The 16,085-nt window shown below is 54.3% G+C and overlaps 1 protein-coding gene across 1 annotated transcript; it reads left to right on the forward strand.

The window, feature by feature from the left end:
• Positions 1-9,994: 9,994 nt before the first annotated feature.
• Positions 9,995-11,448, forward strand: IER5 (immediate early response 5). Its single transcript, XM_068952346.1, has one exon. It carries the CDS (start codon positions 10,124-10,126, stop codon positions 10,892-10,894), a length of 771 nt encoding a protein of 256 aa, XP_068808447.1. The 5' UTR covers positions 9,995-10,123; the 3' UTR covers positions 10,895-11,448.
• Positions 11,449-16,085: the final 4,637 nt, after the last annotated feature.

Below are 16,085 nucleotides of genomic sequence, written 5' to 3' on the forward strand. Positions count from 1 at the left end.
TTCGAAGCACTAGGGAGCGTTCTGGTGGCTTTCCCCACGCTCAGCTAACCTATTTCTCCACGGGTGAGGAGCGCTCTGTGAATGGCACACGGCGCAGCTGCAGAACTGGTCAGGAAAGATCTGATTAAACACTTTTGTGCTGAAAAGTGCCAACTCATCAGAATCGAGACCGTCCGCAGAAATGAACTGGGTTCACTGAAACTTTTATCAGAAGAATATTTGTGACAAGTGTATACATGTGTGTGGGGGAGTGTGTCTGATCCCGTACTAGCTACTAGTCTGGTGTTAACAATATGCATTTGACATGGAAGAGATGGCTTTTCCTTCTTGGGGAAAAGCTGGATTTGTTTAGATTTGGATTTGCAAAAGTATAGGGGATTTTTTTCCCCATAGACAAGGCTTTACAATGAAAGGAAGAAGCATTAAAGGAAATAAGGTAAATGAGTTTCAGATGCTTCCATGTGCCTTTCTTCCTTGTTTGCATTTTTAGTAAAAGTTGTTGAAGATTTTCAATGGTGGTTGTAACCGGAGGATTAGGCCAGTGATAACTTGACACAAAACACTAGTCTGTGGTTAAACATTCAGTGCTGTGGTGGGCTGCAAGAGTGTGCACCAAATCCTATCCAGGCATGGCCCCTCTGCATTCATAACTAGCTTTTCTGAGCCTCATTTTTAGACATCACAGTGTGAGGTTTTATGGTGACTTCCCTCTAAAACGCAAAGGGGGCAGATGGCACGAGGCCTCTACTGCGCAATCGTGTGTCATGTTGATATCGGTGACTCTGAGGTATTAAAACAAAAAGGTCTCAAGGGGTGCCTGTTCCTTGCCAAGAGGAAGGCTTAAATGCTGGGTGCTTCCAGCCACACGTGCTCAGCCAGCTAGAGATGAAACCTGGAAGGTACCAAGCTGCCCACAAGTTTACGAGGCAGCTGAGAAATGTCAGTAACTCAAAGAGATCTCTGCCTTCCCAGGGCACAAAATAGAGCCAAAGTGGAGCAGGTGAAGGCCGCAGAGGCAATGGCTACCAGTTCAGCAAGGTGTGAGAGGAAGCAGCTAAGTTACAACTAGCTCAGTGCGTGGCAGCGCTGATGGAGTGGGTTTCCTTGGGCTTGCAGCCTGCAGTTGGATTTTCTGGTATCTGGGAAGGAGTAAAGCCCGACTGAAGCTTTTGCCGTGGCTGTGGCTTTCCTTATGTTGCTCTTCCTTGCGGGTTCTCTGTTGTCTAACAAAAGCTGATTTCATGCTGTAGCCTTACCCTCAGTTGGGGTAGGAATAGTGAAAGGCCTGCCTGTATAGACACTGCAGCCCCTAAGTAGGCAACCAGAAAAAGAAGTTCAAAATGCAAATAAGCATGGAATAAATGAGCAAATGCAAGGTAGTAATTCATGGAGGATGCAGGATGACTATTCAGAATAAGGGTTGTTTTGGAGAAAGTTAATTTTCCTCTTCATAGTGCATGAACAATTGGTCATTTAATGAAGATGACAATGGGAAATGAAATTGAGCAAAGAAGGTGTTGCCAGAGCGAACCTCGGGAACTCACTGCCACAAGATGCCAATGATGCCGAGAGCTTACTCAGATTCAAAAAGAAATTAATTACGTAAGTAGTGAGGTGCCAGATCGCCGAAGTCGTCATTATGTTTTTCAATCAGTGACAGGACAGGAGGTCAGGCTGATTCCAGCTGTGATTTAGATAGTGGAACGGCAGTGGAGCATATTAAACAGGACATCTGCGGCACCCACGTGAACGCCCAGTGAATCTGTCCCCGGGCAGAAATTAGAAGGACCTTTTCCTAGGCAGCCTTACTCCATAACCGTTTCTTGCTCATCATCCTGCTGTCCGAGGAAGACTGTCCTGAGGCATCCTGCCAGGGCTCTAGGCTCTGTCCGAGGGCAGGCAGTCGTTTAGTCGGCCTCGCAAACCAGGTCAGCTGTGCAGAGGGAAAGGACAAAGTGGCCAAAGGCAGGTCCCTACAATGGGAGAGGGCCCCAGATCGAAAGGAGCAGGGAGATCAAACCCTGCTAGCAGGCACAGACACTTTCTTTTTCAGTTTCCCTTTATTGTGGGAAGAGAGGTTTGACACAGGCATGATCTGCTCTGTCCTTGCTACTCTTCTCAGGCGGTTGCTACTCTGAGGAGGCGAAAGGCTCCCTTCTGGCTGTTTTTGGACTTTTAATAAGCGCTGTGTGTGATGGATTTTGCTGGCAAGTCCCAAGGACCTCAGTCCGCCCTTTTGCTAGCAGAGAACTGGAGCAGGCAATCTCTTCCAGGGATAACAGGTCCATGACTTGACAGTGTCAGTATACAACCTTCCTATCATGCTTAAATAGGAAGCAGTCGAACAGAGGACACATCTGCGCTCTGGGATGTACATAGGGCTGCAGTAGTCGTTTGCCTGCCAGCTAAAAGGAAGGTGACATTGAGATACGGGGAGAGAAAAAAATAATTAGACTGTGACTCCTTTGGGCACACGGTCTACCCCACGGTTCCCTGAATTGGGACTTTAGTTGACTCCATGTGGAGTTCACGCAATTAACGCGTGATATTTAACCCTGTTTTGGGCCGTAGGTGATTGCCGCTGAGGCTGCCTCCTGTTTAGCAAAGATAAGTGCATCCCTCAAGGCCACAGCTGCGGAGCAAATTGCTCCGGCAAGAAGCACTTTGTTGCACGGCTTTCAGTGAGCTGGAAGCAAAGGCTGCGCTGGGCAGCTGAAGACCCGTCTGCCAGGCTGTAAGCAGGGTCCCTGGGCTGTCGTGTTTCTTGGTTGCTGGACACAAGGCAACCTCCATCTGCGAAACTGGGTTAGAGAGAGCACACAGACCACGGTCCTCTGCACTTCTCTGGAAAAGACACAGAAGCCGCTGCAAGCATATCGGAGAGGAAAAAAAATACAGGAAGGTAGACTACAATAGAAGGGTTGTCTGATAGGAAACCCCGGACAAATAAATGCGTTTTTTCCCCAGGAAACCAAAGCAAATTCCATAAAACAGTGAAAGATGTGGGGCCAGATTTTTCCAGGGGAAATTGCTGCCTGAAGAAGCTGATAGCTGGGAGTGGGAATTTTTTCCCCTTTGTGTTTGGAGAGGTTGCCGGAGGAGTAGCAGCATTTTCTGAAGGGCAGGGGGTCTGGGTCACGGGTCGCCAGGGGAGGGGTGGGAAGTCCCAAGCCACTGGCTCAGAGTGAGGGAGGGGACATCTTAAATCATTTGTGCAGAGAGAAAAGGGGGAATCCCAGGTCACTGATGAAGAAAGCTGCCTGGGAGGGAGGAGGGAGTCCTGCCTGCTTGGGGAAGGAAGGAGTAGTCTGGAGCATCTACGCTAGCTTTTCAGCGGACGAGAAGGGGGTCTTTAACTCTGGAAAAACCCCTTTGCTTTCGAGAATGCTACTCTGCTGTAATATCACGCTCTGCTGTGGTTTCACGGGCAGGTGTATTAGCACTCCGAGAAGCTGAGGGAGCTACTTCCTCCCTTTGGTTTTAGGTTTGTATCGATTTGTTTGTATTTCACTTGTGTGTTGTGTTTTGTTATCATTCAGCAGTATTTAGTGGTTAGTGCTGTTTGCCGTGTTTTGGGGATGATTCTGAGCTCTTCTAGCCTTATCTTCAAATACAGAGAAACCAGAATAGTTGGGAACCCTGAGAGATTGGTTATCGATATCTGACTGCAGCGGTTTGAGACTGCATCCATGGGAATTATTGATTTTTCTGGAAAAAAAAAAAAAGAAAGAGAACGAAACTGACGCCAAACAAACCTCCTCCTCCTCCTCCAACCTGTGTGGGTCTCTCACAGATGGCTCATTTTCAGATGTCTGTTATTCCTGTCTAGAAATGAACCCAGAACCCAGGCTGTGGCTATGCATGAATCTGCATTTTGAAATGTTACTCTCTGGCCTTGTAAACTTTTGTCATCAGTCCCTGAGGGATGCAGCCTGGATCTCCTCAGAGGTTTAGTTGTCCTGAAATTGCATTTTTACTTGAACAATCTGTTCACGGGAAGGATTTTGCCCCAACCCAACTTCTGGTGAGAGACATGTGTGTGTATCGTCCCCATCTTCTTCCTGGGAAGAGTCTAGCTCATGAATCCTGGTCTGTATTGAATAGAAAGGGGATGTGTCCCAGCTCCCGAAATGGAGCTGGGACAGCCAAAAGAACTGTTGAACAACTCCAGCTTGAGCCTGCGCCTTGAAGAGACCCCAAATTTCACTGGCAGTCCTGGCTGAAGGATTTTCCATCTCTTTGCTGCGACTCGCTTCCCCCTCGGGCCCGGGCCGCACATTTGGTGGCAAGCAGTGGGGCAGGAGATGGGAACGACTGGCTAGTGGGAGGGAGCTATTTACCGTGGCGCCGCTGTCAAAACAGGATCTTGGTAACCACATCCTCAGCTCCACCACTGCGACAGGTTAGGGAGGCGACGCTGCGAGCCAGATGGCGGAGGCGATTCGATCCAGAGCCACGTTTCTGCAACGTGGCTGCGCGACGCCTTGCGCTCGCACAAGCCGGAGGGGGACGTTGGGAGCAGGAGCGAGATGCTCGGCCCAAGGACCCTGCAGCTCTGTTGTAACGTGGATAAGGCGCTTTGACGTTTTGTGTTCCCACTGGCTCAGTTGCTGGGGAAGCAGCAATAGCAATAAAAAACTGCAATAGCTGTCCGACTGCAGGCTAACGTAGACAGAGCAGCTGTCGGGCAGCCTGTGCGTGCTAGCGCTCAGCAGCAGCAACCCACGCTACGCTTGGCCCACGTTTTACGGGGCCTCCCAGCCGAGAGGCAGTCGCGTGAATCCCCGCCGAACTTCCCAGCTCTGGCCTCCTTTGCTGGGTGTTGAAGGCAAATTTAAATGACTATTAAAAATCAGTGGTGTGTGCAGCCCTCTGCAATCATTATTTGCACCACAAGCTGTTTCCTGTCCCGAGCCTCTTTTATCTTGCATTGTTTTTCTTTCCAGGTGGGGCTGTGGGCTCCCTACTGTTTAACCTCCTGGGCTGCCTCGGCCAGCGCTCCCGGCTGCAGCTCGCTCGCAGAGAGGCCACCTTTGTCTGCGCGCCCACTCTCCCTCCCCCTGCCAGCGAGCTATTTCAGGAAACAGCAGCTGAGCTGGAGGATTGTTAATTGTTTGTCAAGCCCCTTCCAGCCTAGTTAGATCACATGCGGAGATTAGAGCGCCTCGTCACACCCTTTCCTCCGCCTCCTTTTCCTATCCCCTCGTGACCCGGCGGGAGGGGGGCCGTGCCCCTTCTGCAGACAGGCAGACGGACGCGAGGCAGCGACACGCGTCCCACCATCGCGGACACGCTCTGGAGCCAGCCCTGGGCGGGCCCACCAACGCGACGCCTTCCCGCGCCAACCGCGTCCCACCGACGGGCGCCGAGCCGGGGAGCGCGCGCGTGCGCGCGTCCTCCGCGCGCCTCCAGCGGCGCGGCCCGCTCCGGCCACCGGCGTGGAAACACGGAGGTGCCCTGGACGCAAGGGCGGCTCGGAGAGAAACCCTGAGGCGTCCACCCACCCGGCGCGCGAGTCCAAGCCGAGAGAGCGGCTCGGCGAGCCCAGGCGCGAGCCCAGAGGCAGGCGAGCAGACAGACAACAAAGCCGCCCAGGGCTCTGACCTCAGAAGCTGCCATGTGACTCTGTCTCAAACTTACTAAAGCATTACATCAGCCTGGGAAAGAAAGGAGAGCGCTGCCACCAAAATATTGCCTGTCTTAAAAGGGCTCGCTGTGCGCTGCTCGCCGCAGGGCTGGGCTGTACCTCGGCTGCCGCCCGCTCCTCTCTCCTTGCGCGTCCCCTCCAGGAAAGCAACCCTCCTCCCACCCCCCATTGCTCTTTGCAAAGAGCATGAGACGCGTTCAGGGTCGGGGCGGGTGTCAAAGCAGCGTCTGTTGTGCCCTTCCAGTCCTGTAAATCGTGCGTGCCGTGTGTTTTGCCTGAAACCGGGCAAGCTCAGGGCTTACAGGCGAAACCAGGGGTACGGGGTACTGGTTATTAGCTCCTCCTGCTCAGGGGATGCATTTCTTTGCTCTTTCCCCGCAAGGATCTCAAAGGCCCCTTTCTGAGCACTAATGACATGTATACGTAAGGTACATCATGTTTATTGCTGACGAAGGCAGAAAAGATGGACACTGGCCCTCCCTTGGCTGCCAGCCCATGGTTTTAAGCAGACTAGGTGGCCAAAATGTAGGTGGTGGCTACCAGAGAGAAATGTTGGCTCGTATCATTCTGATGAGGTGGCGGGTGGCAGAACAAGTCAGTCAGCTCTGGATGCAGTCACCTTTACTCAGCATAGATCCTATGCAGTGTCTTTTCCACCCATATTTAGCTTTTTCAGCTCACAGAGCTGCTTTGCACCACTGGTCTTCATCAGCTTTTGAGTCAGGCACGTGGCATCACGAAATCAGCAGGAATACAGTCAGATGAAAAATATGAAATCTGATTTTATTCTTCTAACTAGAGTCATCTCTGCTGATGACACCAGAGGCCCAGGTCCTGCAAGCCAGCTCAAGGGTCCGCAAGTGACTCATCTGCTGTCACAGCGAGGGGAGATACCATCTTGTAAGAGCGTAACCTAACATCACAGCGCGGACGGAGCGGCTGGTGGCGGGCAGGCATGGCGGCTGTAAGTGAAGAGGAGTGACTGAAGTCCCAAACATGTGAACCCAGACCTGACTGAGCTGGTTAGACTGACCCGAGAGCTTAAGGCCAGGGAGTTGCTGGCCCTCCGAGGCGCAGGATCAGGTTCTGCAGGTCTGGAAACTTGAGGACGGCAGCGCCGTCGGTTCCGTTCCCACCGCTGTCACTCGCATTCCTCCTGCCTCCCACGGCCCTGTGTGGGTGGCGGAGCCCCGGCCCGCGTCTCTGCAGCGGTGGTTTCCTCTGCAACCCGAGAAAGGCTTGGCGCTGTCACGGAGAGGGGGAGAGTCGGGAAAGGCTTTCTAGGCTGTTGTACAGCACGCTCGAGTGCTCCAGTCTAGTAATTTGAGAAGAGGCATCCTGGCAGGTTTGTGCGAGAGGAGGTGCAAATTTTTAGAAGTCAAACCACAGGCTGCTTTGTTTTGGGAGACCATACCATCGTGTTCAAAAGGAAGTGTCCAGAGAGTGGCATTTCGGGGTTTTCAGCTGCATTTGAGCTAGAGAAAAACATGCATTCGTTCTGAGTTTGGATTTTTCTCAGGGAAGGCTCCTGCCATGTCAACTGTGTCTTAATGTGTTTGTGGTTGAATCTTCACTTGTTTTTTGTTACTGTTGTTACCAGCCACCCTGTTGTCCTTCCGGGAAGCCAGAACACGGTGGCAGTTCTTGCCAGTAAGGCATCAGCTCAGGAAAGGGCATCTGAGAGTCACTGGCACAGCAAGGCTGAAGTCCTGCATGCTGAGGAGGCGGGCGAGATGCATTCACCAAGGAGCAGCAGGCAGTTGGCATGGGTGATGCTGGGGTGGTGAAGAAATTTTTCTGTGTCTGCCTAAATAGGAGGGTCCCTCTCTTTTCTGGCAAAACGATAACATCCATTTTCTGCTGTTTTTCCTTTGTAAAAGCTCTCCTTGTCCTCTGCGTTTCAGCTCACAGATGTTCCTATTTCCACCCCCAGATGACTGCATTTATAGCCTTCGTGTGCTGGATAGGGTGCCGGGGAGGCTGGGGAAAATTGTCGAGGAATCTGGGGACAAGTTTGAAGTGTTTCAAAAAGAAAAGAGCTGGTTTCTTTCTGTCTCCTTTTGACTGCACGAAACAAAGACTTGTTTCTGAAACCCCAGGAGCGTGGCAGGTAGTGCTGAGAAAGCAAGTTTTCTAACAACCAGCAGGTGAGAGTTGGGCTAGACAGAACAGCAGAGCATCTGGAGAGACAAAGGAGGCAGTATATCTCTAAAAAACACCTCTGAGAGAAATGCTTAGCCACGCTGTGCTTGCAGCCCGTTGTCTCTAGCCTGCGATAAGGGGCCAGAGAGTTATACGCCGCATTGCATTGAAAACCCAACCAGGCGATCCTCACTCAGCAGCACACAGATGCTTGCCACGTGAAGCACTCAGACGGTAGGACAAGCCAACGTAAAGATTGCTCAAGAAACCTGCATCCCACCCCTCTCGTGCTTGTTCGTCCTGAGATACGTCTGTAATGACACGATCACATGACATTTGGATATAGCTTCTTATTCCTGTCTTAGAGGGCATGTTCCCAAGCCAGTGTGCTGCACCTTGTTGTACCGGGCTGGGAACAGCCCTGGCCCCGCTTCCCCGCCTGCCTCATCCTTCGCCAACGCCGGTGCAGCTGCACAGCTAGTTGAGGAAGCTGATCCAGCTGAAAGCGATCACTTCAGTGCCAAATTCATTGCCCCAAACAAGCTGCCCGGTAGGGCTGTGGCGAAAGGGGCAGACTGCTCCAGCGGGGAGAGGAGAGGAGAGGGGACAGCAGGGCTGCAGCAGCTGCCCCCAATAAGGTCACTTTGCAGACGTACGTGATTTGGATTTCACCCCAGCCTGCTGGTGTTCATTGACAGGACTGTCCCTGTTTTACAACAGCCAGTGCAGCCCCGGGGTTATCAGCTGTGTGCTCATTTGGGGGATTTGGGGCCTGATGGAAATGCATAACAGGGACTCGCTATTAAATAGCCCTTTGCTCCTTCAAAGCCCCCGTACGCTGACCTTTGTCTCGATGGCAAAAACCGGCACTTCTGCAGCTCCCGTCTTGCTTCTCACTGCTAACTGTGGTTCTCATTTTGGGGGGGATCTGTGAGTGAATCCCTATGAAAAAGGACTGAAGCAACGCATCAAGTCTCAGGCAGGAACTCTGCTGAAGAAGCAGGAACAGAAACTGATACTCCAGGGCAGGGCATTTAACTTCCTTAATTTCACCCTCATTTCTTGTATCCTTCTGCCACCTTCACTGAAGGCGGTGATCGCTTCTCAGTAAAAAGGGATGGCCCCGCTCTGAGCCCGGAAACACCCCTCCGAGCTTGTCCGTCCTGGTCGCTGCACGAGGCCGTGGTTCTGCGGAGAGAAACGGCACGTGGGGGTGCAGCTGACCGCAAGGAGAGAGGGAGCAGCGTGAAGCGTCCCCAGAGATTTCTCTGATGCCTTGAGCTGAATGTCTGGGGTGGTGGTTGGCCTCTGCGGCCCCGAGCCGCCAGGGCAGGCTGGAGCACGTGCCCTGCCTGGGGGCTTCATAGCCGACTGCTACGGCAGAGCGGCGGGAAGCTTTCAGTTCCCACGGGAAGTGCGCCAGGCTGCCGTGGTCCCCGTGTCTCTGCTGGAGATGCTGGTGTCCTGCTGTGCTCCCCCAGCCTCCGTTCCTATGCTGTCCTGCCCCCAGGTTTTGATCTTCCTCTTTTATCGTCAGCTTTCTGAGAGCTTCGTCGCCAAACCTGAGAAACCTCCTTCAAGGAGCTGGGAAGCGATGTGATTCTGGTCAAAGCGGGGGCGTAGTTCCCTTGAAATACTGAAAGGTGCAGTTGCCCCCTCCACCCAACATACGTCCCTTCTCTCAAACTACACGATGTTGGCGACTGATGGCGAAATTGCAATAATCATTTGTAACCTTCACAAAACCACGGGCGGTTCTTGCTTTTTTTTTTTTTTTTTTTAAGAAATGTTTCAGTTGTTGGCCAAAACTCCCACTGCTGCCTCCCGATCCGATAAATCTCCATCGGAGATGGAGAACCAGAATAAATCCCCATCCCAAATGAAAACAGAACCACGGGAGCCGACAGCGGCCCGCACGGTTGGGCTTGTCGCTCTGGGTCGGGCAAGGCCTGAGGAGCTGGGCTGGGCTTCGGGTTTTCCTCGCCCTTCCCGACCAGACGTGGTCCCACGCGTGGCCTGCAGGCCGGGCCCCACCGCCGCCGTTGCCGCTTTAAGGGCCCTCTCCGCGGGGCGCGCGTTCGAACCCGCTGCCCTGCCTCGCCATTGGCTGGCGCGGGCGCGCGGGGGCCCGCCGGCGGTTGGAGCGGCCAGCGGGGCGCCCTGATTGGCCGGGGCGGGGGCACTATATAAAGCGGCCGGGTGCGTGGGCTCGCCTCAGTCGGCGGCGCGAGCGAGCGGCGAGCGGAGGCGGAGCGCGGGCGGCCCGGCGCGGCGGGACACGGCACGTTACGGCCCTGCGCGGCGGCGGCGGCGGCGCAGCTCTCGCCCGTCCCCATGGAGTTCAAGCTGGAGGCGCACCGCATCGTCAGCATCTCGCTGGGCAAGATCTACAGCGCGCGGGGCCAGCGCGGCGGCCTCAAGCTCCACAAGAACCTCCTGGTGTCGCTGGTGCTGCGCAGCGCCCGGCAGGTCTACCTGAGCGAGCCCTGCTGCCCGCCCGAGCCGCCCCCGGCCGGCGGCGCCCCCCCCCGCGGGCCGACGGAGGAGCCGCCGCCGCCCGGAGCCGCCGCCGCCGCATGGGCGCCGGGCGAGCCGCCGCCGCCGCCGCAGGACGAGGCGCCTAGGGGCGGCCCGCGGCGGCCCGGCGCGGACTGCGAGAGCCCCCGGGCGCGGCGCTGCGGCTGCTGCTGCGCGGCGGCGGCGGGCGGCGAGGCGGGTTGCGCTGGCGGCGGGGGGGGCGCGGCGCCGCTGCCGCCCTGCTGCTCCCGGAAGCGCGGCGCCGGCGAGCGGGGCCAGGCGGGCTCACCGCTGAAGAAACCTCGCCGCGAGGCGGAGGAGGAGCCGCCGCCGCCGCCGTCGCAGGGCGAGCAGGAGGACATGGAGACGGGCAACGTGGCCAACCTCATCAGCATCTTCGGCTCCGGCTTCTCGGGACTGCTCGGCAAGGAGCCGCCGGGCCGGCGGCGAGCGCCCCGCGACGGCGGCGAGGCGGCGGCGGCAGCAGCAGCGCCCGCCGAGGCGGCGGCCGAGCCGGGGCAGATCTGCTGCGACGAGCCGGTGCTGCGGACCCTCAACCCCTGGAGCACGGCCATCGTGGCCTTCTGACCCGCCGCGCGCGGGCAGCAGAGACTCGCCCCCCGCCGCGGGCAGGGGGGGCCCAGCGGACAGACGGGCAGCCGGACCTAGAGGTGACCCCCGCCCTCCTCCTCCTCTTCCCTCCCCCTCCACCCCCCCCTCCCCCGCGGCACCGGACCGCTCGGCCGCGGGAGCGCAGCGCGGCGCCGGGCGGACCCCGCGCCCTGCACCGCCCCGGCCGCCGGGCACCAGCACTTGCCCTGGGCGGCCCTGGCCGCCGGCTCACGTTTTAAGCTCGGGAAGTATTAAGTTTATTAAATAAAGTCTATATTTTGGAAAGGCTTAGGGCCGGAACTCTTACATGGTGCTTTTTTAAAAGTGTTTATTGAGAGAAACGAAGTTTACAGACGCTCTGATGGAAAGTCCTTGAGCCTGTTTGTTAAGGCTTGGTAAGTCCCGGTCTTTGTTGTATAAAGGCTTGGGGCTCTGGTAGGGATTTTGTACAGTATTCTCCCTCAGTGATGTATCTCGTTTTGTATAAAATGTAACTCTACGTGTACAACACGTATTAAATATTTCCAACTGTATAAGCGTAGTCCCTGTTTGTGCACCCGCTTGGCGTGGGGAGGGGGGAGCCGAGAGCCGGGCAGGCAGCCGCGAGGGTGCGGTTGCTGCGTGTCTGTGGCTGGATCCACCCTGCGTAGCCAGAGGCTTGGGGTGGGTTGGAGCCCAGCTCTCCTGGGAGCTGGGAAGAAAGGAAACTTCTGTCAGGGCAATTGGAGTCCCTCCCAGGATCCCGCCCGCTGATCCGACGGCTCCTCTGGCTGCAGCCTCTTCCCTGCTCGGCGCTGCTCTGGGGCGCTGACTGCGGAGAGCTGGGAGGTGGTGGGAAGCGCTGGGCAGTCCTGCTGCCTCCGTGATGTGCTCGTGAAGTCAGACTGCGACTAGGGCGGGGGGGGTGGGGCTGTGGTGGCACTTGAAGTCTTGCTCAGAAAGTACCTAATGTGCCAAAGCGCTCCCTTTGCGCTGAAAGCGGTTGCTAAATACCGAAAGAGCAGCTGTACTGCAGTCCCAGCTTGGCTCTGCCTAGCTGCCTCTCTCTCGCCCTGCCGGGTCAAGGGCTGGCTGTCTGACTTCACTTGCTCAAAGGTCCTGGGGTGGGGGTGTGTGAGTTGATACTTCCTGCACATAGGCTGTGCTAAGCGGCCAAATACTGCTCTGCCAAAAGAGTTTTTCGCTACCTTCTGTATTACTGACTTGTAGAATACCGAGAACGGTGAATATCTAGGCTTTTTTCTTCCTTCCAGCGAAACTATTACTGGGTTAAAGTTCCTTCTTTTATGGGTGGGGAGAAAAGTTTGGCCTCTGCTTCACAGTGAGTGTAGAGTGCCTGAAGGCCTTGTAATTAGACTGAATTGTGGGGGAATTTTTCTGCTTCTTGCTGGGAGATTCACTAGAGGCTTCTCTGCTCCTAAATTAATGAACTCTTCAACTGAGGATTAAGTCCCTTAGAAAAAGACGTTTTCCTTTATATGCCCTCTAAAATGCAGCCTGGGATATCTCACTGAACCTCAGAGGCCCGTATCTTAGATGGGAGAGCTGGAGGATAGTGTGGAAGCTGAGCAATTAAGAACAGGGTGTTCTGCTCTTGACTTTCTCTGATGTGGCTCAAACAGGTGTCCTGCAGCACTTGTATAATGGGCTCAGTAGTCAGGAGTCTAAGCTGTCCCTTCAGAGGAGATTTGGGGATTGCAGGGTGTGTGTTTGTATGTGTTTTTCTGTTTTGATTTTTTTTTCCCTCTCCACATCCTGTTTCTCTGAAAACTGGAAGCATCAGGCTTAATCCTCCTGAGGCACTATGAAAGCAGAGAGTGGAGGACTTGACTGGGGAGAGAAGCCGTCTGGGTTTAGGTGTCCTCTGGAGGGAGAGCTCTCCCAGTATGTGTACAAGTTAGTAGCTCCCTATTCTGATGTGAAAGTCCTATCATCTTCATCTGTTTAATTATCTTGGTACTTGCTCTTACTGATGACACTTGTTTATAGCCTGGTAGAAAACATTACACTTCAGATAAATTGGTTATGATGAGACATTTCTTTCCACTTCATACCCTTTGGGAGGAGTCAGGAAGGGCCAATTCCTGCTTCACTTTTATGAGTGACCTCCATAAAAAGCCTATAGTTGTGTGATAGATACAGCTATCAGGTGGGGAGAAAAACTCAACTTGGGACCTCTATGATAAGAGGACAGAGAAAGAGAAATGTGGGAAGTGTGTGGTATGGGTTCCTCCCAAAGAGACAGGGCTGTGAAGGTCTTTCCCTCCAGCTGTGCTTTTCCTGCCCCTTTGCAGAAGGAAAGCCTTGCTCTAAGGGGCACAGATGGCTCTAGCAAATTAGAAGCTGGACTGGGAGGTGGGAAAGGTTTTGCACTCCTTCCCAGGATTTCTTTCCTAAGTCTTGGGTGTGTTTCAGCTCTGCTCCTCGATTGCCATCAACATCTCCAAGGAAACAGGTGGGAGCTTCCTTAAAGTGTTAAGGACAGTTTTGCTCTGGGTTTGTGGTCAGCTCCTGAACACTGGAATGGGATCGGGGCATTCTTGTTCTTGACTGTCAACGCTTGGAGTTGATCAGAAGCAGCTTCACGTATCTGAAGGGCTTATAAGTTTTCTGGGCAACCAACCGCTGGAAGAGTGTCTGATCCGGCTGATGAATGGGTACCCAATGCCCCTGTGTAGGCAAGGCCCAACTCCCCTTTGGCACACATCGCCTGGCAGCAGTCATATCTATTCTGTCTTCCGAGGAGGAGTTGTGTAATAGCTTAATTGTTGGTGGCCTCTGAAATACTCATGGTAAGAACTATCCTGAGATGCTAATGCAACTCTGTTGTGGCTGGCGTGATCTCTCCATGGAGCCTCTGAAAGGAAGCGAGTGCTTGCTTATCAGCTGGTGCAGTGCCGTGGCCTTGAAAGAGCCAGTCCAAGTCGATAGCTGCCAGACCCATCTTTCCTGTTGTAACATGCACCTCATTTGTTTCCATGGATGTGGCTGTATAATCTCGTAAGGTGTGCGCTGTATGCGGGCATGGGGCGAAGCAAGCTGCGCCCTGCTGTAAGGAAGGGGAGAGAAAACAGGCTAGCTTTAGATTTATGTGCAGAAGGCAGTGCCCAGAAACAAGCCTACCCTGGAGTCCAAGCTCAGATAATGCTTTAGATTTTTCTTGGCCGTTGTATTTAAAGACTACGCTTGGGGGGGCCGATACTGAACAGCGGAGCGTTGCGAGGAGCAGGAGGCTGTTCTCAGGGCTCTGCAGGACTGCGGTAGCCCTGCTCTCTGCTGCGCTGGCCCCGAGGAAGGGCGTGAGCCCTGCGGAGGCCTGGCTGCCTGGCTCGGTGGTAGGGCCCAGTTGTGCAAGGGTTTCTCAGATTTTTTGCATAACTTGCAGAAAGGCTTAGCAAACTGCTCCTCGGTGAGAACTGGAGTGCTCTGTTGTTTCTCATCTCAGGGTCCGTTCAGCGGAGTGCGACCTTCCCAAGACAATTCCTTGAACCTTTGCATAGCGGCACCTCTGCTTTGTAGGGGCTGCCGTAAGCAGCGTCAGGGTCGTGCGTGTGCCAGAAACAGCAGGCTGCCCCCAGCAGGCTGGACAGCCCTGCAATGGGCCGTTTGCCATGAGTTTTGCTCCCTGCGCTCTGTGTATCCCCAGGGTGCCACAGACTGCTTCTGAGGGATCTGGAAAAAATAATTACAAGACAGCTGCCAGCAAGTTTCAATTTGTCGTAGATGGGGGCTATACCTACATTGGAAAATGAGTCTCGAATTGAAAAAGACTTGTTACCCCTATGCTGTATTACATTTGCAATCAACTTTTCTGCTCTTTTTTTGTTTTTCCAGTGTCTTTTATTGTTCCTACAACCACTTTACATAAACAGGATCTATTTTCCTTAATTCGTCTGTTCCGTCTTGCTGCTTCGATCCCTGGACTTTTCCTTCTGTTGTTCATGGTGCTGCGTTTAGATTGCCGCGGAGGTGAGAGTGACGGGACGAATGAGGAAGGAAGGTGGAATAAGTTTGAGGAGAAGCTAACAGCCCTAATCTGCCACACATGCAAACGCTGACGGAAGAAAGAGAAGTGTGTCAATAAGCCAGATAAAAATAAAAACTTCCATCACTTGGAAGAGAGGGTGACTCCTATGGAAACTACCTCACAAAGTCTAGAAGGATATGACTTAATGGTAAGATGGCAGGATCGTTGCCTTCCTATAATAGCAACGAACAACAGAGACTTTGAAAAGCGCTCGCCAGGGCTGCTGCAGCCTTGTGCCGCTTGCGTTCCTTTGTGCGTATCTCGGGCCAGGTGAAAGCAGAGCCAAGGAGGCAGTGCTGAGCTGTTCAAAGTGCTCTTTCACTGGGCCAGCATCTCTGGCCTGTCTTGCTGGGAGGAACGCTGCTCTGCATCGCTTTGCCTGGTGTGTTTTCGGTTCCCTCTTCCCCCGTGATGGTTATTTCTTGCGACTGAAGAGACGCGAGCTCCTAGAGCTGCATATGGCAGGAGGCAGGTGGTCCGGGGTTTTATCTCCGCAGGGCTTGATGCATGCCGTGAACACCCTGGCTGCTCAGCTCTCCTTAGCCAGGATTTGGGTAGAGGGATGTCAGCTGTTTTGAGTTCGGGCTGGGGTCTCCTGAGAGTCTGGAAGAGAGGTGCTGTTAAAATCCCTTCCCGGCAAGATAGCGAGAGGGTGGGGTGAGCTGGCAGTGGGGAGGGCTGGGCTGCGCCGGAGGCGGTAGCCGGGGAGGACAGAAAGCAGCACACTTTCGCTTTGCTCCTACTGTAATTGGTAATGAGTGATCGCTGGTTGCAGCTCGTGGAGTAAGACCGTGGCTCTAATTGGGGATACCTTCTGGAGAGAGGGAATTATTGAAAAGCGCTCATGCCAATAAGGGAGTGTTAGTGGTGTGAATCATCGCAGCCTTTAAAGGGATGAATGTACGTAGGTCAGGGGACAGCTGCCAGCCAGTGATCCCATATGAGACGCTGGACAAAACCAGCTGGGCTGGGAGGCGACGGGGAGAGAGGGGACAGGGCTTGGAGACAGACTCTAGATTTTGCTCTGGAGGCCCTCGCTCCCTCCTGGCGCTCTCCATGAGCGTGCTGGCCTGGTGTGACCCTGCTTGCGCGTCCCCTTTCTCCCCTCCCGGGGCAGGGGAGGAGGGGGAAGGCCCTGCG

Source organism: Struthio camelus, chromosome 8 (genome assembly GCF_040807025.1).
Source record: "Struthio camelus isolate bStrCam1 chromosome 8, bStrCam1.hap1, whole genome shotgun sequence".
Classification (NCBI taxonomy): Eukaryota; Metazoa; Chordata; class Aves; order Struthioniformes; family Struthionidae; genus Struthio; species Struthio camelus.

Bases quoted from the DNA above. Each gene is read 5' to 3' on its own strand.
- IER5 (XM_068952346.1), top strand. From the start codon at position 10,124: ATGGAGTTCAAGCTGGAGGCGCACCGCATCGTCAGCATCTCGCTGGGC.